Source organism: Mastomys coucha, unplaced genomic scaffold (assembly GCF_008632895.1).
Source record: "Mastomys coucha isolate ucsf_1 unplaced genomic scaffold, UCSF_Mcou_1 pScaffold21, whole genome shotgun sequence".
Classification (NCBI taxonomy): domain Eukaryota; kingdom Metazoa; phylum Chordata; class Mammalia; order Rodentia; family Muridae; genus Mastomys; species Mastomys coucha.
The window spans coordinates 36,750,118-36,771,872 of NW_022196904.1; the positions used below are offsets into that span (position 1 = coordinate 36,750,118).

At 50.1% G+C, this 21,755-nt stretch overlaps 1 protein-coding gene across 4 annotated transcripts; it reads left to right on the forward strand.

The window, feature by feature from the left end:
• Positions 1-761: 761 nt before the first annotated feature.
• Positions 762-21,754, forward strand: Tead2 (TEA domain transcription factor 2). Of its 4 annotated transcripts, none has more exons than XM_031386567.1 (12): positions 762-782; positions 4,865-5,102; positions 5,732-5,796; positions 6,991-7,053; positions 8,390-8,497; positions 8,595-8,653; positions 11,966-12,030; positions 13,897-14,039; positions 17,400-17,573; positions 19,357-19,521; positions 20,253-20,405; positions 20,953-21,754. In XM_031386567.1, exons 2-12 carry the CDS (start codon positions 4,871-4,873, stop codon positions 21,064-21,066), a joined length of 1,341 nt encoding a protein of 446 aa, XP_031242427.1. In that variant the 5' UTR covers positions 762-782; positions 4,865-4,870; the 3' UTR covers positions 21,067-21,754. The 4 variants fall into 4 exon arrangements, with proteins under 4 accessions (XP_031242427.1, XP_031242428.1, XP_031242429.1 ...); XM_031386568.1 differs by lacking the exon at positions 762-782 and adding an exon at positions 3,398-3,487; XM_031386569.1 differs by lacking the exon at positions 762-782 and adding an exon at positions 3,508-3,561.
• Position 21,755: the final 1 nt, after the last annotated feature.

A 21,755-nucleotide genomic window follows, 5' to 3' on the forward strand; every position in this document is an offset into this window, starting at 1 on the left:
CACCTAGAATCCTCACTACTCCACCATCACGTCTCTGGCATATCCACATCTGTATTGTTCATTAACCACACCTCTTAAGACAGACCCCACATGGATGGTTACGCCCACACCCCTTGTGACCTCACTCACGAACCAGGCATTTATTTTACCTTACGCCTGAGAGCCACTCTTCTCTTCCGCAACATTGTCCTTTAAAACAGATTTTCCTTTTTGGCCAAGACTCATCAAAGGGACACGCCCTCTTTTTCCTGACCACGCCTCCATCCGCTGACCTACCTAAATTCTCCCTGATCTCTCTGGAAGGCACAAGTTTGCCCTTTAAGTCACAGCCACCTGTCTCCTTGCCCTTGCCCCGAGTTGATGAGCTCATGGATAATCCCTCCTTCCGTGGTCATGTCTCTGCATGATCTCTATTCTTCAATAACTTCTTCCCTTAAGTCAGACCACTAGGTCCTCTCCTGATCATGCTCCCGTTCTATAACCACGTTCCCACTTGATGAACTTATCCTCCAGCCTCTGTTACCTGGACTTATCATTGGCATCAGCTCCGGAACCCTCAGTCCTGCCTACTGTTCTCTGATCCTAACTCTCCCAAGGGAGTCAACCATCAATAACAGATGGCCACACCCTTTAAACTAGAGCAATGCTCCACCCAGGTCACGCCTCTGTATTCCAGAACTCCTTGGACCCCTGTTCACCCCATATCTGAGACTAAGATCATTCATTTAATTTTATTTATTCGGAGTGCTTGCGCACAGGACTGCCATGGCGCAGATGTGGAGGTCAGTGGGCAACTTTCAAGACTTGGTTCTCGTCTGCCACCGTGTATGTCCCCAGGATCGAACTCAAGGTTGGCTGCAAGTGCCTTTAGCACTCTACCATCTGGTTTACCCTCATTTATGGACTCTTCGAGCATTACTGTAGATGTTTCTCGTTTTCCGGCTGATTTCATTTAAAAAGCCTAGCTACCTCCAAAAAAAAAAACCCCTAATTACAGCCCTGTGTTGTATTTTCCAAGAAATCCCAAATCCAGACTTCCCTTTCTTTCAGACTCACAAAGCCCATATGCCAGCCACTCTTGGCTTTGAGTTTGAAGACAGCCAGCGCTTCTTTTTCCTCTTTTTCTCCTTTTTGCTTTTTAAATTTAGAAATAAGGTCTTATGCATCCCAGACTGGCCCTGAAGTATGCTGAGGAGTATGACGCTGTGTGTGTGTGTGTGTGTGTGTGTGTGTGTGTGTGTGTGCAGTAAGCAGGCACAGAGGTCAGATGGAACTTTCAGGAGTCTGCTCCCTTTCCCACCGTGTGGGACCTGGACATTGAATTCAAGTTGTTAGGGTTGGCAGCAAGTTCTTTTCCCTGAGCCATCTGTCCAGCTCACAGCCATTTTTTTTGCTTGCTTGCTCCCTTTCTTTTTTTTCTTTTCTTTTTCTTTTTTTGAGACAGGGTTTCTCTGTGTAGCCCTGGCTGTCCTGGAACTCACTCTGTAGACCAGGCTAGTCTGGAACTCAATGATCCATCTGGCTCTGCCTCCTGAGCGATGAGATTACTACCACTACCAGGCTGGCTGTTTGGGGGCTTTTGTTTATCTGTTTTCTCAAAGAATGTTTGTGTTTGAGTGTGCTGGTTAGTTTTTTGTTGTTGCTGTTTTTTTTTTTTTGTTTTTCTTGTTGTTAACTTGACACAGGCCAGAGTCATCTGGGAAGAGGGAACTTCAGTTTAGAAAATATCCCTATCGCTGGGTGATGGTGGCACACACCTTTAATTCCAGCACTTGGAATGTAGAGGCAGGTGGATTTCTGAGTTCGAGGCTAGCCTGGTCTACAGAGTAAGTTCTAGGACAGCCATGGCTATACATAGAAACCCTGTCTTGAAAAACCAAAAATAATAATAATAATAATAATAATAAAAATCCCTATCAGCTTGGCCTATGGCAAGCCTGCAGGGCTTGTGATCTGGCCAGCAGGAGGCCTATTGGGCTGGATTCCCAGTGTTTCTGAAGGGCCACAGAAATGGTGCCTGTCCCAGGATAGAGACTGAGCCTGGGTACTTGAGGGCAGAGAGTCTTGATTAATGATTGATGTTGGATGGCCCGGCTCACTGTGGGTGGTTTCACCCCTGGGCCAGTGTTCCTAGGTGCTATCAGGCTGAGCAGGTCATGGGAGCAAGCTAGTGAGCAACACTTCTCCAAGCTCTCTGCTTCAGATTCCTGTGTTTCTCCTCTGGGTTCCTTTCTTGATGGTTTCCTGATGGATTACCACACAACGGTAATCTTAAATTAACCTAACCCTCTCCTCCTCCCCAACTTTTGGTCATGGTGTTTATCACAGTAATAGAAAACTAACTAGAACATCTCGGAGAGCCGGGAATGTAAATAGTGGTGTCACTCTTACTCAGACCTTCATTTTTAAGAGAACAAGACCCAGGACTCTGCCCTCAGACACTCAGGCTCTGTCGCTATCCTAGGACAGGTGCCACTTGCAGCCACTAGACCCTAAGCAATTGTGGAGTCTGCACTTCTGTGAATCTTCAGAAACACTGGGGGTCCAGCTCCACAGGCTTCACTCTGGCCAGGTCACAAGGAAGCTGTATTCTCATCAGAAGCAAACCAACCCACCCCAACACCTTACTTATCACACAGAAACTGGTTGGACCAGATACGGCTCTGAGCTGGAACTTCTGCCTAGCTCTTGTGAGGTCCTGGGTTCTGACCTTCATCTCTACTTTTACACACACACACACACACACACACACACACACACACACACACACACGTATACATGGCTGGAGAGATGGCTCTAAATCACTGGCTGCTCTTCCAGAGGATCCAGATTTGATTTACAGCACCCACATGGTTGACCACAACCATCTGTAACTCCAGTTCCAGGGGATCCAGTGCCCAATGCCCTCTTCTGGTCTCTGTAGGTATTAGGCAGACAAAACATACAGATAGAATTTAAATGTTTAGGGCAGGAGAGATGGCTCAGCTGTTAAAGGCTAGGCTCATAATCACAAATTTAAATGTTTAAAAACAGAGTAAAATAAAAACACATAAAATTGGTAAGGATTATTTTGTTTCGGTCAATTCCACATCCTCAGCAAACACACAGGATGACCCAGGTCTCCTCCATCTGGGAGTCTATTCCCCTCAACTCCCAGTACCTTCTTCTCCTTCAGACCCAGGGTCCAGAGCCCAATATTCTTCTTTCAGACCCAGAGTTACACACCCCGCCTCCTCCTCCAAAGTCATGAGTGCAGGCCCTCATAACCACCTTCTCTCTTTGGAACCCCAGCATCGGCACCTAGTCCTTAGATGGACTCATCTCTCCCAAAGCAAGCACCTCGCCCGGAGTGTCCCCGTGTCAGAGCCTACCGCCGGGCCCGGGCCCGCCCCCCCCGGGTCCCTCCCACTTTTCCCAAACAAAGCTCCCGGCAACTTTCTCCGGGTCTTGCCCCGCCCGCCCGCGGCTCCCCTGCCCAGGCCGGGAGGTAGGAAGGCGCCGGCGGGAATCGGGATCCTGCTTGGGGTTTGTGAGTTGGGGTGGGAAGTTCTGCACGATGAGGTGAGGCGCGTGTTCCTGAGATCGCGTGGGAATTGTCCGGCGCCCTTTTCTGCCCTGGTGCAGGAGTTTGCGCGGGGGACGCAGCCGAAATGTGGAGCTGGAACTTTCTCCGGAGTTAGGGGGCCTGGGGATGGTCTGCGGCTGGGGGCGCACGCGGGGTGGCCGGGAGCTGTAGACGCAGGACGTGGGAGTGAAGGGGCGGCCAAGGGTCTTGAGTTAGTTCGAGTGCGCCTCTGGGCCATCCTTCCTGCAAGTGTCCGCCCTGTGGGCATGTGGCTCCCTCACGGAGCAGGGCAGGAGCGGGAGTGGCCAAGGGAGAGCCATGGGGCCCCTGGGACCTTCGTTCATTGGTCTCCCGAGGACTGGGGACTGGGGCAAGAGATTAGAGATGTCTGTCTGTCTTGCCCGGCTCGTCTGTCTCTTTGTCTGGCCACATGGGGGTGGGCTGGGTTGGAATTTCGGCCTACGGGGGTCCTGAACGTCGCCGCGACACTGGGCTGGGCTTGGGATCTTTGTTCACCTAATCTCTACCAGGTCAAGGCTCCAAAGTTGGAGGGATGGGACGCAGAACTTTGGGGTCCTGGGAAAGTTCTGGATGACATAAAACCTCCAGAGAGGGGGTATCGGACTGTATGGGGAAAGTTTTCCCTGTTCTTGGCCTCCGGAAAGTCGATGGGAACTCGGGTTGGAACCGAGCCTGGGGGGAGGGGCGGGGCTGGTGAAGCTGCTCGCATGCTGGCCCCGCCCACAGCAGGGGTTGTGGGGAGCTGGGGGGAGGGGATGCCTGGGCTCTTTGTTCTGTCCTCCAGATGGCTGGGCGACTGAGTCCCAAGGCCTGAAGTTTGATGGGCGCCCCAGCCCCACCCCCGCCTGCTTCTGTGGTTCCTTTCTGGTCTCGGCCCTGGCTATGCCCCCTTTTGCTGTGTGGATCTGGGTTTCTGTCCCTGGATCTCTCTGTCGCCTTCTCTCTGAGTGTTGGTTTTGGACTTAGCCTCTGCTTTTCCAGCAGCTGCTGCTTTTCTTTGAGTACCTGCTCTTTCTTAGTGGGACCAGAGAATCTCCTGCCAACTAACCAGACTCTGGTCTTCCCTAAATCGGTGATCCAAACACAGCCTCAGGCACTACACCTGAGGTGGTCAGGTGACTTCAACCCCGTGCAGTCCCTGTGCAAGTTCCTCCTGGAAAGAGCAGCCTCTCAGATCCCAGACCCAGGGGTTCAGTCCAGGCTTAGCTTCCCCTCTCAGTCAGAGCTCCTGCCCTGTTCTTGCAATACATATGTAGCTGCTGATCTTTGTCTCTGCAGGCCCAGATGGGGGATCCCCGGACTGGGGCCCCCCTGGATGATGGCGGGGGCTGGACAGGTAGTGAGGAAGGCAGCGAGGAGGGCACCGGAGGCAGTGAGGGCGTTGGAGGTGATGGGAGCCCCGATGCAGAAGGTGTGTGGAGCCCCGACATTGAGCAGAGTTTTCAGGAGGCCCTGGCCATCTACCCTCCCTGTGGCCGGCGCAAGATCATCCTGTCAGATGAGGGCAAGATGTACGGTGAGTCCCCTGTGGTGGCTGTCCTGACCCCAGTGAGAAAAGTCCACACTAACCAATGTGTCTAGAGTCTAGCCAACTGTGGTGGCACATACCTTAAGAGTTCAAGGCCATTCTCAGCTACATACCTCAGCTACAGCCTAACCTATGTAAGACCTTATCTTAAAATAATAAAAATAAGGCAGGGTACATTGGTGGCTGAGGCAGGCGGGTGGATCTCTGTGAATTCAAGGCCAGCCTGGTTTACATAGAGGGAGTTCCAGGACAGCCAGGGCTACGTAGAGAGACCCTGTCTCAAAAGCCAAAAATAAATAAACAAAAATAAACGAATAAATATGAAAGTAAACCGAATACAAAACAAAGAGAAAGGATTGTGTCCTTCCCATGACTTAGGCGTTAGCATTTTTTTTCCTGCACAGATGAGGGAAACTGTGGCACAGGAAGACTGATTTGTCAGTGGCCGCATGGCTAGTACATGGCTGAGCTAGTGACTGTGGCTGAGGAGTCCCCCAGCCTGGCTTGGCTGTCGTTTGGTGGAGATTGTTGGCTTTCTGACCTTATCCCTCATCCCTGTCTTCTCTGGCAGGAAGTTCTGCTGAGAGGCTTATTCTTTCCCATTTTGACTCCTCCAGGCCGGAACGAACTCATTGCCCGTTACATCAAGCTGAGGACAGGGAAGACGAGAACTCGAAAGCAGGTCTCGGGACTGACACTTTGGAACCTTGGTCTGGGGCTGGGCATTTCCTGAGGGCCATCTTCATGTGGGTTGGTTCAGGATCAAGGTAGATGTGGTTCATGTAGTTAAAAAAGAAAGAAAAAGCGTTTATGTAAGTGTGGGAGGTATATCTCCATGCGTGCGTATGCACCAGCTCGTGGAGATCAGTGGAAAACCTCCGGTTTCATCTAGGCAGCTGCCCACTTCTTTGAGACTGGCTCTCTCACTGGCCTGGAACTTGTGGATCTGACTAGACTGGGTAGCCAACAAGTGCCAGTCTGCACCTATCTGTATCCCTTAATGCTGGGATTTTGTTCACGAGGACTGAATTAAAGTCTTCGTGCAGGGAGGGTGAGCTTTACTGACTGAACCATCATCATTCCGGCCTTGGTTCATGTGGTTTTCCCTAAGTTGTGGGCATGCTGGATATTTCTGTAAAATGTTTATAATATGTGCCTGGGAAATAGCTTAGTGGGTAAAGAGCTTGCTGCTAAGCCTGATTACCTTAGCTCAATTTCTGGGGCCCACATGGTAAGAGAACTAGCTCCCACAACTTTTCCTCTGACCTCCGCATGTGCACCATGATGCACTCAGTCCACATACATAAAATATCCAAGTACCTTTTAAAAAATTACATGTGTGTGCGTTTGTGTGTTTGTGTGTGTGTGTGCGTTTGTGTTTGTGTGCGCGTGCACGTGTGTGGGGGGTTGGCCTTGTGCCATAGTATACATGTAGAAATCGGAAGACATCATTCAGGAGCTGGTTCTCTCCTTCCACCACGTAGGTCTCAGGGATGGAACTTTGGACATCAGGCTTGCTGCCAAATGCTTTTACTGCGGAGCCATCTTGTCAGTCTAATATTTCTGTAGGAGGTTTATTACAAAGATTGGCCTGGGCCTGGAGGACTAGCTATAGGCTGTGCTTACCCCTCCTTTAGACAGCCTTTGGTTTCATACTTTGTGTTACCTGTGGAGGAGCAGCATGTGCAGCTGCAGGGAGGGAGAGAGGGAGGGAGGGAGGGAGGGAGGGAGAGAGGGAGAAAGGGAAGAGGAAAGGGAGGGAAGGAGAAAGGGAGGGAGAGGGAAGGAGAGAGGGAAGGAGAGAGGGAGGGAAGGAGAAAGGGAGGGAGAGAGGCAGTGGATAAAGGACGCCCAGACCTGCTTCTCATCCCTCCAGGTCTCCAGTCACATCCAGGTTTTGGCTCGAAGGAAATCGAGAGAAATTCAGTCCAAGCTGAAGGTAAGGGTAAAGGCAGGTGGGGAGGCGTGGAGGGGTGGCTGAGTGGGGATGCTTAGAGGCAGGGATGGGGAAAGAGAGGGACAGAGACCCAGAGACAGACAGACAGACAGACTCAGAGAGATGGGGAGGAGAGAGAGAGAGAGAGAGACAGAGACAGAGACACACACACACACACACACACACAGAGAGAGAGAGAGAGAGAGAGAGAGAGAGAGAGAGAGAGAGAGAGAGAGAGGCTGATTCAGAGGTAAGAAGGGAACAGCAACCCAGAGAGAAAGACACATACATGGACCATGGGGCCAGACAGATCCACAGTCAGTGAAATAGACAGACAGACAGACAGACCAATGAAGGAACTGTGAGGACAGATACCCAGACAGAGAAAGAGAGATGTCTGAGGGGCAGGGGTCAGAGAGAGAGGGGAGCAACCTCCCTGCAGGTGCAGGTCTGCTCATCAAGCAGAGGGTTGTGTGGCTCCTGTACCAAATAGGTTGTCTCTCTCTCTGCTCCATCCTTCCCTCCCTCTGTCCCTGCTGGTCTCATCTCTTTCCCCTGTCCCCTATTCCATCCTCACCTCCCTTGGCCCTACACTTTCCTGCTCTCTTTTCTCCACCCTGAGTCCCCTGTGCTCCCAAGCCTGAACCCTTATCACTGTCCCACTGCGTGGGATTTCTTTCCTTTAGCCTCAGGAATGATGACTTCCTGTTCTTTTTATTTGGAAATGGTCCCTTCCTTTTTTATAGGCCTGAAACTCTTAGGTTCTGATCTTTTCTTTCCTTTCTCAGTCTTTTCTGTGTTCTGTCTGGAATAAAAACACCCCCTTCCTGTTCCCAGGGGCTCTGGAAAGTCTCACTTCCTGTAGCCTGGGCATCAGGAAACACTGTGTCCAGCCCTTTCTTGCCTTAGAAAACCCTTAGTATCTTCTGTGGACTGCAAACCTTTCTTGCTCTGAAGCTGAGGTGTGACCTGTTCCATTGGCAGCCCTCATTCTCTAGCTGCCTCTCACTGCCTCCGGGTGGTGGTCTGGTGCTAAGGGAGGTGAAATATAGCCTGCAGTTCTTAAGCTGTTTTCTTTCTTCCCTTGGCACCTTCCCCAACCCTGGGTCAGACTCTGAATGTGCTAAGTCCCCCTGCTTATCTCCCCACGTCTGTACCTCACACACTGCCCTACCAGAGGAGGCCAGCAGAGACAGAAGGTTTGGGTGGGGAGCTGACCCCTCCCTGACCCTGTATCACAGCTCTCCACGTCTCCATCTCTTACCTAAGCCTGACATCATATCACCCTGGCTATCTTAATTAGAACTCCCCACTAACCTGAACCTCAACCTTCCCTCAGGACCAAGTCTCCAAGGATAAGGCCTTCCAGACAATGGCCACCATGTCTTCAGCACAGCTCATCTCTGCACCTTCCCTCCAGGCAAAGCTGGCTCCTTCTGGCACTCAGGTGGCCTGGGTTGCGGACTGTGGAGATCTGGGATGGAAGGATGGGACTGTAATGGCCAACAGGGGATGTCTGACCCTCATCTGTGTCTCCTCTCTAGGCCACCGAGCTTTTCCAGTTCTGGTCAGGGAGCTCTGGGACACCGTGGAATGTTCCAGAGTGAGTACTTTGTGTCCCCTGGACTTCCCTCTTCCCTCCCACCTACATTCCTTTTGGATGTAGATTCTGGGACCATACCATGTAGCTTTGAAGTTTAGGGTCTAGGTGGGCGTGGCCCCTTCTACGCTTAGGGCCTCCTTTACCTCATCTCTGAAAAGGTGTGCCATGTACATGGGAATAATGGCTTGTAAGGGTGAACATTGGTCCCAGAGACTCATGGGAAGGCAGATGTAAGGCCCAGAGGCTACTAGAAGGGCACGTGTGTCCAAAGCATCATGGGAAAGCAATCGTTTGGCCAAGTACTCTTGAAAGGGATCCCAAAGGATCACTTGGGAGGGATGTAGGGGGACCCTGGGGATCATGGGAAGGCGGTTGCAGAGCTAGAGGCTCCTGCAAGAGACAAAGAAAGCCTTATGGTTTTTTGTGGGAAGACAGCTAAGGATATAGATGGTCCTGCAAGGGACAAGAAGGGCACAGAATATAAAGGGGAGGAGGTTTGTAGGTTCCTTGGGGAGATGGGGGAATCCTCTAAGTATTTTGACAAGTGAGATTTAAGGCCCTAGGCTCAGGACAGATGAAAGATTTCCAAGAGGCTTATGGAAAGACAATAATAGACCTAGAGGCTTCTGGGAAGAATAAGTGGGTCTCAGAGGGTCATGGGAGGGCAGAAGTAGATCAAGAAACTCCTGGGAGGGGCTATGAGTGCCCTTACCGTGCCTGTAAAGGCTCATTTCCAGACTCCTAGGGTGTCTCTGGGGCTTAAGAGTGGGGCAGGGGTTACTTTATTCATTCATACTTGGAAGGGAGAAAATGAGTCTCAGCAGGGGGGTGGGGTGTTACTGGAACAACCTCAGCTCTGAGACCTCTGGCCACTGAGGTTAACCAAATGTGTCATAGAAAAAGGGGCTCTAGGTCCAGCCTAACCAGGCTGTGTGAGGGCAACATGGGGATGGTTATTGTGAGAGAAGACGCTAGGTTGTGGGATCTACTCCTCAGAGACTCAAGAAAGAATAAGTCCCCTAGAGACTGAGGGGAGTGCAGGTGTGCACTGGCGAGCCCACAGGCAAATGGGGGGAGGCCTCTGCTGATTAAGCCTTCAGAAATACAAAATGGAAGTGGGTGCAGCGTTGTGAGGAACCGCTGTGGGTTTCATGGCTAGGGAGAAAGTTTTGGGGTTTTCTCTGAGATTGGTGGGGTTTAGCCAGGTGAAGGGTGGGGGTAGGGCTGGTGCTAGGAATATTCTAGGCAGATAAACACCACATGTAATGCTCATAGGCAGGAAGCTGAAGTAAGCCTGTACTATGACAGGAGGCCTGGCTTAAGCAGTGGGGACACCAGATATTTACTGAATACTCACCAAGTGTCTGCTGTGTGTTCTTATTAAGGAACAAAGTAAAAGGCTTCCTGACTGGTGTTTGTTTAAAGTTTAAATATGTATATATAGTGTGCTAGTCAAGTGTTCTACCCCTGGGGTCCATCTCTAGCCTCAAGTATTTAGCTTTTGTTTGTTTGTTTGTTTTTGAGACAGGGTTTCTCTGTGTAGCCTTGGCTGTCCTGGAATTCACTCTGTAGACCAGGCTGGCCTCGAACTCAGAAATCCACCTGTCTCTGCCTCCCAAGTGCTGGGATTAAAGGTGTGTACCACCACCGCCCGGCTAGCTTTTGTTTTTATTTATTTGAGACAGGCTCTCTGCTCTACAACCCAGGCTAGATCCTCTTGCCTCAGCCCCCAAACATCACAGAGATTTTGTGCTGTTGACTTTGTGCCTCTGAATCCACTAAAAGCTCTGTTGTAGAAGGCCAGGTGGGCCTTTCTGAGGAGCTGACACTGAAGCGATGGCCAGGTGATGAGAGATCATGGCACTGTGGGAAATCCACTCAAGTACAAATTTGAGAGCTGGGAAGAAGAGGCCCCGGGGTCTTTCTGCTGTCTGTCTGTTGTCTGGCTTCATAGTCTCCTGACCATTATCTCTTGAGCTGCCTTTCGGCCTCTGGAGTGTGAGTCTACAATTATTATTTGTGAGTAGCCAGTTAAATTAGAATTAAGTTTACAGCTGGGCATGGTGGCACACACCTTTAGTCCCAGCTCTTGGGAGGCAGAAGCAAGTGGGTCTTTGTGAGTTTCTGGTAGCCTGGGCTACATGTTGAGGCTCTGTTTAAAAAACACAAAAGAGGGCTGGTGAGATGGCTCAGCAGGTAAGAGCACTGACTTGTTCTTCAGAAGGTCCTGAGTTCGGATCCCAGCAACCACATGGTGGCTCACAACCACCCGTAATGAGATCTGACGCCCTCTTCTGGTGCGTCTGAAGACAGCTACAGTGAATGATGCCGGAGCGAGCGGGGCTGGCAGAGGTCCTGAGTTCAGTTCCCAGCAACCACACACATGATGGCTCATGGCCATCTGTATAGCTACAGTGTACTCATACACATAAATAAATAAAATAAATCTTTAAAAAAAAAAAAGAATTAAATTTACATAAAAAGTCCTCAGGCCTGTCTGCTCAATTCGTGCTAACTGACCTCATGGCTGATGGCCTCTTTTTTTTTTTTTTAAAGATATTTATTATTGAGCTGGTGAGAGAGATTTATTTATTTTATGTATATAAGTACACAACAAGAGGGCATCAGATTCTGTGACAGATGGTTGTGAGCCACCAGATTTGCTCAGATTTGAACTAAGGACCTCCGGAAGAACAGTCAGTGCTCTTAACCACTGAGCCATCTCTTCAGCCCCCGCTGATGGCCTCTTTAGGCCAGCACTGAGGTGGAACATTTCCATCACTTAGAGCAGGTGTAGTGGCTGGTTCCTGTCATTCTAGCACCCTAGAGGCTGATGCAGGAGGATCTTGAGCCAGCCTGGGATACAGAGCAAGATCCTGCAGCAAAATGCAGGAACTGGCAGAGCACCTCAGTGGTAGAGCGCCTTCTTAGTCTCTCAATGGGGGTCTGGGGTGTGGCGCAGTGATAGAGCACTTGCCTAGAATCCACAGTAGGCAGATGTTGCTCTGTGGAGCCCATGCTTAGCATACTTAAAGCACTAGGTTTGATTCTAGTGTTGCAAAAACAACAAAAACCCTTGTCCTCGTGGTTGGGACTAACTGGGATTGAAGTCCAAGCTTTATGGCACCCTCTGTCAGCATCAGCATCCACCTCAGTCTCCTGAGATCCAAGAGGAGCGTCACTGCAGCCACCGCATCGTACTGCATGGAATGTTCTGGTGGGGGAGCCTGGCTTTTCATGGGCACAGGTCAGTCCTGGCTGGCTCAGCCAGCATCACTCTACTGCACTCACTAGGTTCCCTTTGTCCCACAGCGTGAAGCCCTTCTCACAGGCACCGTTCTCCGTGTCACTGACGCCCCCAGCATCTGACCTACCAGGTGAGAGCTGCTATCCCCGAACCCTGGTTGTCTCCCCCTCACTCTGTTCCTGACGCCAGCAGATATTCCTTCACCTTTTTGCCAGCTGGATACAACCAAGTAGTCAAAACCCAAATCAAAAGTAGCCGAGGCCAAGGGAGGAGAGGAAAGGTGGCTTCAGGCATAGCTGGATCTAGCATCATAGTGTTAGCATTACTTCCATCTGCTTTCCTCTGTGTCAGCGTCCTGTCCATGTAGACTGCCAGCAGCTCAGGAATCTACACAGTGTGGCTGGAATCCCCACATGGACTGGTGAAATGATTCCTAATGCTCTCAGGTTTTACTTACTTTTCTGTTGCTGTGACGTGCTAACACATGGCGAAGGCAAACTGTAGAAGAGTTTATTTGGGATTCCAGAGGTTTACATTCTATCCATGATAGCTGAGTGGAGGCATGGAGGCCGGATGGAGCAGGAAGCTGAAGGGGCACATCTCTCTCTCTCTCTCTCTCTCTCTCTCTCTCTCTCTCTCCCTCCTCTCTCTCTCTCTCTCTCTTTCTTTCTTTTTTACATTTTTTGAGACAGGGTTTCTCTGTGTAGCCCTGGCTGTCCTGGAACTCACTCTGTAAACCAGGCTGGCCTCGAACTTAGAAATTTGCCTGCCTCTGCCTCCCAAGTGCTGGGATTAAAGGCATGCGCTACCACTGCCCCGCTCGCTTTCTTTCTTTCTTTTTTTTCTTTCTTTTTTTTTTTTTTGTTTTTGTTTTTGTTTTTTTGAGACTGAGTTTCTCTGTGTAATTCTGGCTGTCTTGGAACTCACTCTGTAGACCAGGCTGGGCTAGAACTCAGAGATTCTCACTTGCCTCTGCATCCTGGGATTAAAGGCATGTGCCACTATGCCCAGTCTGAGGGCTCACATTTTGAACCATAAACTTGAAGCTGAGAGTAACTGGGTACAGTGTAGTGGCGGATTTCCTCTGGCAAGGCCATGCTTCCTAGACCTACCCAGACAGCACTCTGAGAGACGGCTCATGCAAGCCATCTCACTCTGTGTTATATAAATAACGTCTGGCTGCAAATAGCAGAATACTTGAAATTGTACCCAGAGAAGTAGCGGCTTTAATGATTCCAGTTGATGCAAGGTCTAGAGATGGGCTTGCCTGCTTAGTAATCTCAACCCATGTGCCTCTTGGCCTCTGCCTCATTGTGTCATCATGGCTGCTGTAACTGTCGGGGCCATTGCAAATGGGACTTGGTCATGGGCAGAAGCTTTTGTCTACCAGATTTTTGCCTTTTGAATTCCTTTCCAGTATATTCCTTCTAGCACATTGGCAAGAATGGTCTTATGGCTGTATGAGAGCCTAGAGGAGATGTTAATTTTTTTCTTTTAAAGATTATTTATTTTATATGTATGAGTGATTTGCTTGCGTACATGTGAGTGTGCTGTGTGTAGCTGGTGCCTCTGGAGGCCAGAGCAGAGTGTGTTCGATCTCCTGGAGCTGGAGTTACAGACTATGGTGAATCTCTTCTCAAGAGTATCCAGTGCTCTTAACAGCTGAACCAACCACATCTCTGTGCCCTCCCTGACCTTATTTTTCTTTTCTGAGACAGTCTCATAATATCCCAGGTTAGAATAAGCTTCCTAGTTGAGTATGACCTTAAACTCCCGCCTCTACCTTCCAAGTGCTAGGACGGTGTGAGCCCCTATGTCCAGTGGATGTGCTGCTGGGGAAAGAGTTCAGGTTTCTTGTACACCGGGCAGGCTCACTGCCAAATGAGCAGCTGCCTTTCCATCGCTGGCCCTGATAGCTCAGAGAGAAGGTGGCCGAGAGAAAACAGTGCCAGCCTAGCTCATCATTTTGAGTAGTTTTTCTTTCTTCTCTTTCAAGGGTACGAGCCACCCCCAGCCCTCTCACCCCTGCCCCCACCCGCTCCATCTCCCCCAGCCTGGCAGGCTCGGGCCCTGGGCACTGCGCGCCTGCAGTTGGTAGAATTCTCAGCGTTTGTGGAGCCGCCAGATGCAGTTGACTCGGTGAGTGAAACCTGGGGCAGATGATGGGTGATGGTGGTGTGCAGAGGGAAGGGAGAAAGTTCAGAGCTGTTGCGTACCCACTGTACCCACCGGCAGCAGCGAGGGGCAACAGCGAGGTCCCTACCTGCAGCAGCGAGGTACCCACAGACAGCTGCCCGTCCTCACAGGAAGCACGGTCCCCACCAGTCAACTTGAGCTGCGTCTACCTGGCTTTTTGAGACTGTCTCTCACTGAATTTGAGCTTACCCAGTAGTCTAGTAAGCCTCAGCGATACCTGTGTATCTCTCATTGAAATTACAGGTACATGTTGCCATGCCTGCTTTTTATCGGTGTTCTGGGAACTGAATGGCTCATTCATTCATCTGACATCAAAATCCTGCTGTTTGGCAGGCTTTGCAGTAACACCCAAGGGACCTGGGAAAGACCCGAAGTTCTTTTCTTTTTCTGTTTTATTAATATATTGTTACTCGGGTCTCTGTAGCTCAGGCTAGCCTTGAACTCTGAGTGGTTTTTCAGCTTCTTGAGGGCTGGTGTGACAAGCATGCCCCGTGGTGCCCAGCTTTTCATGTGAGTTATCAGCAAGTATGCCCAGCAGGTGTTTGGCCCCAGTGCTTCAGGACCTGGCTCTTTCCATTTGTGGGTCTACTATTTTCTAGGGCTACAGAATCTTCTGGTTTCTCTGCAGATGGGGGAAGAGAGAGGGTAGGATTGTCTAGGTGCCCAGGTGTTATGGGCCTGGCTTGAATGAGGCAACTCAAGTCTGTTCACATCCCAGTGGCCAGGTCTTCGTCATGTGCTCACAGCTAACTGCAGGCCTGGGAAATACATATCCCTGCATTCCGTATCTCTGCAGCCGAACTAATGCCATTGCTCGGGTTGTCAAGGTTACTGAAAAGGGTGATCCTGGTGAGACTCACTGGAAGTCTGGGATGCCAGCACTTGGAGGCTGAAGGAGTGTGGCTTTTAGTTCTGAAGTTGGTCTGAGGGCTGGGGATTTAGCTCAGCTGACAGAGTACATGAAGCTCTGGGGTCCAGCCCTTGGGTTGCAAATACTAGGTGTGGTAGTGTGTGTGTACAATCTCAACACCCTGGCGATGGAAGCAGAAGGATCAGTTCATGGTTATCTTCCTTTACACTGGGAGTTTTGAGTCCAAGCAGGAATACACAAGATGCTATCTTGACAACACAAGCTGGGCAATGGTGGTGCATGCCTTGAATCTCAGCACTTGGGAGGCAGAAGCAAGAGGATCTCTGAGAGTTTGAGGACAGCCAGGGGATATATAGAGAGACCCCAATCTCAAAAACAACAACAAAACAAACCAATTCAAAGCCAGCTACAGAAAGATCCCCTGTCTCAAAAACCAGAAACAAGAGTGGGGCGGGACATGTCTTTCATTTGTCCCAGCTTTAGGGAGGCAGAGGCAGGTGAAACTGAGTTCCAGGCCAGCCAGGTCTGCAGAGTGCACAATAGCAAATAAGCAAACAGGACAGCAACAATAAAAACAAACCAGAAAGAAAAACAAACCTCAACAAAAAACTCCCCCAACAAAACCCCCCAAAACCCCAACAAACTTACATAAAACAAAACTAAAAACCAAAACAAGAAAACCACGAGCTGCACTCAAACAAAACGCCCACAACAAAGATGAAGAACGCCCTCCCAACTCACTTGGAGCGGAAGCTGAAGCCCTCTCTGCTGCTTACACAGTGTGCCATCTGAACCCTGCTCCTGCTGTCTTTTGCCCCTCCTGCCTCAGGGCCTTTCTGCCTGCCTTCCCACAGCCTGCTAAGTTCCTTCCCTGGGTCTGGCTGTGAGGGACTCTGGGGTTAAGTATGGGGTTAATTTTCTCACAAGACTTTACCAGTCTGCATGTTAGAAAACACATGTGCCATCTTTTTAACTTTTTTATTATTTATTATTTTTTTTAAAGATTTATTTATTTACTTCATGTATATAAGTACACTGCAGCTGTCTTCAGACACACCAGAAAATGGCATAAGATCCCATTACTGATGGTTGTGAGCCACCATGTGACTGCTGGGTTAGGGTTAGGTCCTGTGGAAGAACAGTCAGTGCTCTTAACTACTGACTCATCTCTCCAGCCCTTATTTGTTTTTCTTTTTAAAGATTTATTTTATGTGTATGAGTACACTGTAGCTGTACAGATGTCCATGAGCCATCGTATGTGGCTACTGGGAATTGAACTCAGGATCTCTGCCGGCCCCATTTGCTCTGATCCTGCTTGCTCCAGTGTAATTCACCGTAGCTGTCTTCAGACACACCAGAAGAGGGCATCTGATCTCATTATAGGTGGTTGTGAGCCATCATGTCGTTGCTGAGATCCGAACTCAGGACTTTCAGAAGAGCAGTGAATGCTCTTACCTTCTAAGCCATCTCACCAGCCCCCTTATTTGTTTTTTAAAGCATGCACACATGTGTGTCTGTGTGTGTGTGTGTGTGTTACAGTACTGGATCCCCTGGAGCTGGAGTACAGGTGGCTGTGAACCACCTGTCTTGCAGGTGTGTACCACCATACCTAGTTCATGGACCATCACTTTAATGCCTTTTTCTATACTTTTTTTTTTTTTTTTTTAATGAGTACACACTTGCTGTCTTTAGACAAATCCAGAAGAGGGCATCAGATCCCATTACAGATGTTTGTGAGCCACCATGTGGTTGCTGGGAACTGAACTCAGGACCTCTAGAAGAGCTCTTAACCACTGAGCCATCTCTCCAGCCCCACCTTTTTCTATACTTGCAAAAGATTTTTTTATGGTATAAATTATTCCGGAGATTTCCGTTATCTGTAAGTTATTTTATGTTCCCATTCTTTGTGGTAGACTGAATTCTGCAAGTTCAGGGAGGTTTTAGTGGTCTTTTCACATCAGGACCAAGATCAAGACCAGCATCACCATATAGCTAGCCTGTCTAGTTCTTGTGTATACAGAGGATGATCTCTGTAGAGAGCTATTGAAGTTTTCCTGAAAGGGCATGTGTGAGTAGGCTTTGAGGGTCATGTAGGAGTTTGCTCTGTATAGCATTGTAAATTCCAGGCTCAGAAATGAAATTTCAAGGAAATTAATGATAAAATATGGTGAGGGCTGGTCAGGTTACAAGAGAGGAAGATTCTGGGTACTGGGTCAGTTCTACAGTTGTATGAGAAACGAAAAAAATGTTGGATAAACTAGACCAGAGATTTGACGAGGATGAGATCTGAACAGGTTGGAATGGTAGGGACAGAGAAGGAATGGGCAGCTAGCTGGATATGGCTCAAGGCATGGTTGTGTGCTGGCCGGTAGGTGTGCTGGGTGAGCGTCTAGGTCCAGCCCACAGCCCCTCACCCTGTGCTGTCTCTGCAGTTCCAGAGGCATCTGTTTGTCCACATCAGTCAGCAGTGTCCCAGCCCTGGAGCGCCACCCCTGGAAAGTGTGGACGTCCGGCAGATCTACGACAAATTCCCTGAGAAAAAGGGTGGCCTCCGGGAGCTGTATGACCGAGGGCCACCACATGCCTTCTTCCTGGTCAAGTTCTGGGTGAGTGCTCCTGAGTGACGACACTCTGAGCCAGGTCTGAGGAGGGTCTCGGGTCTGCCTGAGCCACACTTGAAAACCTACAACTATGTGGGAGAGTGTAGGAGGCGTGCCACTGCTTGTTAGGATCTGCTCTGTGACGGATGGAGTTGAGTGCAGATCTTGGGGACATGGAGGACCGTCTGTCTGTAACCAGCTGTGGCGAAGAGAACCTTTAGTCTTTCTCAGGCCCATCTGGTTTGGTGTCTGGTTGCATGACTGGCACTGAAGATCTCAGGGTGGTGGAAGGGTCTGGTCTTCCTAAGGAAGTCCACCCGGGATTTCAGTCAGTTTGGCCTCCCTGGCTGTCTTGTTATAAGGCTTCCGGAGCCTTCTATCATGGTGCACATCTGCCATCCTGATGCTCAGGAGTCTGAGGCAGGAGAATCCAGAGTTCAAGGACAGCTCTCCCTACTTAGGGGTACCTTAGCTCAAACAAAACAAAATAAAGGGACTAGAGAGATGGTTCTATGGTTAAGAGCTGCTCTTCCAGAGGACCCAGATTCAAGTCCCAGGACCACATGGCGGCTCTGCAAGTGTCTTACTGTAGTCCAGAGGAACTCTTCTGGCCTCTTGAGAATACTTCACATATGTAGCGCACAGACAGAACACCCAAGCATAGAAAATGAGAGTAAATAAACCTTGAAAAAAGACCAGAACAACAAAATCCCTAAGCTTTCTGGGTGGAGGCTTGAGATGGCTTGGAAACGGCTGTGACAGGCTGTTGGAAGCAGCTGCTGAGGCCTTCCTACCTGCCCTGGAACTAGCTCTGTAGACCAGGCTGGTCTCAAACTTAGAGGTTTGCCTTCCTCTGCCTCCAATTGCTGGGATTAAGGCCGAGCATCAACGCACGTGGCCTTCCACTGTGAAACAGCTTCCTCTTAACAATGTAGCCGACGCCGGTCTCCCAAGTGCTGGGGTTCCAGCGGTGAGCCACCTTGGCTACAGGCATAGGGATTTGCCCTGTATTGAAATGCTTGTAGCTGGGGTGGTAGGGGGGAGTCCTGGCCAAAGAGCTGCAGCTAAAGTCAGGACAGAGAACCAACCAGCAGTCTCCACTCTCAAGGCCACAGGCTTCGTGAAGCTTTCCCTGCCCGTCTGGCCTTTGGATGAGCAAGAGTGCATTCCTGATTGACAGACAGTGCTCTAGGGAGGAGGCAGGCCTTGCTGCTTGTGGATAGTCACCACTTGCTTTCACAGCCAGTCAGGGGAGGGCTGAGGGAGGATATGAAACCGTAGCCAGTTGCTAGGGGTAACATGCCTGCTAATAACTAGGCCCTTGGCAGGGCTAACATTCATCCCCCACCCCCCTCCATTTTCTTAGTCTTAAAACTCCCAACCCTATCCTCTTTTTTTTTTCTTCTCGTTTTGAGACATAGCCTCCTACTGTATGTAGACCATGCTGGTCTCAAACTCACAATCCTCCTGCATTGGCAGCATTATAAGCTTGCACTGTTAGGCCTGACTAGAGCGGAACTCTAGAGAGGTAGGGACTTCAGGCAAAATAGTTGGGTTCTATGGCTCTTAGAGAATGAGAGTCAGGACTATTTTGGGGACCTGGGCTTTTCTAGTTCTCCTGGAACAGTAGGTAAGTCTTCTACAGAGCACAGCTCATGCTGACCCGGGGAACTTTGGAAGCTGAGAATAGGTGTGGGCATCGGCAAGTGCGTGCAACTTGGAGCCAGGCTCTGGGTCAGAGTTTATTGGGTTGCCACAAGCTCACCTGTGCCTCTCCATCTCCTCTCAGGCGGACCTGAACTGGGGCCCAAGTGCTGAGGAGGCAGGGAGCAGTGGAGCTGGTGGTGGTGGCTTCTATGGAGTGAGCAGCCAGTATGAGAGCCGGGAGCTCATGACACTTACCTGCTCCTCCAAGGTCTGCTCCTTTGGAAAGCAAGTGGTAGAGAAGGTGGAGGTAAGGCCCAGGGGTAGGGTACCACATGTATCAAGAGTAAGCAGTCACAGCATGAGGGTTTGTGTGAGGCAGGGCTATCCCAGCATCTCTGGCAGTTAGTATATGCACTAGGAATTAACTCAGGACTTCAAAGGCTGAGGATGTAGTTCATTTTGTGGAGTGCTTGCCCTGCACCATGTAAACCAAGCATCAAGGGTTTCCAAGTCTTATCTTTAACTATAGAAGGAGTTCAGGCTAGCCTGGGCTACATGAGACCCTGTCTCAAACCAAACATAAACTAGCCACAATGTCACTAGTTAGGGTTAGGGTTAGGGTTAGGGTTAGGTCACTAGTTGTGACATTAAAAGTCACAACTTGGGCCTATTTCAAGGGTTGAAAGGTATAGAGATAGATTCTGCAAGATGAAAAAGACTCTTAAGGGTATGTAGGAGTTGGGGAATTAGGCAGTAGATATGTTATACTTCGGGACCTGTGAGATCTTGAAACCTCAAGCTCAGCATGGAGATGCTATAGAGGGTGTTTGGGGGTCACTGGAGTTTTAGACCATGACAGAGGAGGAGGAGGGTACCTTGTTTGCATATTCAGAGGCCTAGGGTCTCTGGTCATTAAAGTTGAGGTGCTTGGGGGATTCTGGCTGAGGGAGTTGACAGTGGCCTCTCAAAGGCTAAGGTTGAAGCTTCAGTCCTAGGGTGGCTGTGGTCTCTCTCAGCTACTGTGTTTCCCACTCCCAGACGGAGCGGGCCCAGCTGGAGGACGGGCGCTTTGTGTACCGTCTGCTGCGCTCTCCCATGTGTGAGTACCTGGTTAACTTCCTGCACAAGCTCCGTCAGCTGCCTGAACGCTACATGATGAACAGTGTCCTGGAGAACTTCACCATTCTCCAGGTGATACACTTGGGCAGGTGGACCCTCAGCGCCTGAGGGCTCCACAGTAGCCCTCACTCAGCCCGGGCTATGCCAGGCAGGCAGGCAGTGGGGATTCCAAAGCCGAGAGGAGATCCCGTCATCCAGAGCAGGGTGGGGGTGGGGTGGGAGGATGGGACTCAGCTGTCCTATGTGGAGAGACCATCTTCCCTCGGGCAGCTGAAACTTCTGAGCATCTGACTTCTCTGAGAAGTCCAGAGAAGAAGGGAGTTCCTTTGATTTGGGGGTTGTGCTAATATGATCTGCTGACCCTCTGCCTGTGGCATGGTGAGGATCCTTTTTTCTCTGGAATGTGATATGATGGGGAGGCCCCTTCCTGCCATCTCTCAGTTTAGGGGTAACCTCTTTGCCCAAGAAACCTGACCCACAGGGCATCCTTTCTACTTGGGATCCATAGCATGGCAGGTTTTTCTTTCTTGATAACTAGGGTGGGCAGGGCAGTCCCGTGTTCTGTATACCCCATCCCCTGCCCTCATCCCCACCCTACAGTGTAAGCCTGTTCTGGCAGGTTGTGACAAACAGGGACACTCAGGAACTGCTGCTGTGTACTGCCTACGTCTTTGAAGTCTCCACCAGTGAACGCGGAGCCCAGCACCACATCTACCGCCTGGTCAGGGACTGATGGAGCCCCACTGTTGGTGTTTTTCAGAACACCCTCTTCCTAGGAAGGACCCTTTTGCTCTCCCTGTAAGAGCGAGGGGCCCATGGTTTTTAAAAAGGCTCAATCTCAGAAGCACGAGCCATGGGGGCTGGCTCCTCTTAGAAAGGAACCTGAAGCTTGGCTATTGAGCTAAGTGAGCTTGGTTTGAGTTTAGATCCCCAACACAAGGACCTCACAGAGAACATCTGACAGGACACACCACTCCTGAGCATCAGGGACGGAGGACAGGGGTGCATGCTCACAGGTACAGCACTGGCCTCACTCAGTTCTACAGGGGCCCCTCCCTGCTCTTCTGGAGAGGGGAGCTGGGCTATGTACGGCTTGTTACTCATTGCCTTGTAACCTTCTTGTTTTCCAGTTGTCTCATGTCTGCCTCTTCCCCACACCCTTTCTCTGGGATCTGTAATGTCACAAATCTAAGATAATGGTTTCCCAGCTTGGGGTAGGGTTGAGGTGGGACCTGAAAAAAATTTTAATATAAGGAGATATTTATACACAGTGTTAGGGATGTAATCTTATCTCAGCTAGGCAGTGGGGTGGGACTCCTTATTCTCCCTCTCACCCCATTTAAGTGAGCCTTGGACCACCCTGCCACCTCCCTTCCCCAAGAGCGATGGTTTATGTTTGAAGGAGAATAAAGCTATTTTTAC

Bases quoted from the DNA above. Each gene is read 5' to 3' on its own strand.
- Tead2 (XM_031386567.1), top strand. From the start codon at position 4,871: ATGGGGGATCCCCGGACTGGGGCCCCCCTGGATGATGGCGGGGGCTGG. The intron at 5,797-6,990 runs GTCTCGGGACTG...TCATCCCTCCAG, and splicing joins AGACGAGAACTCGAAAGCAG to GTCTCCAGTCACATCCAGGT. The intron at 12,031-13,896 runs GTGAGAGCTGCT...TTCTCTTTCAAG, and splicing joins CCCAGCATCTGACCTACCAG to GGTACGAGCCACCCCCAGCC.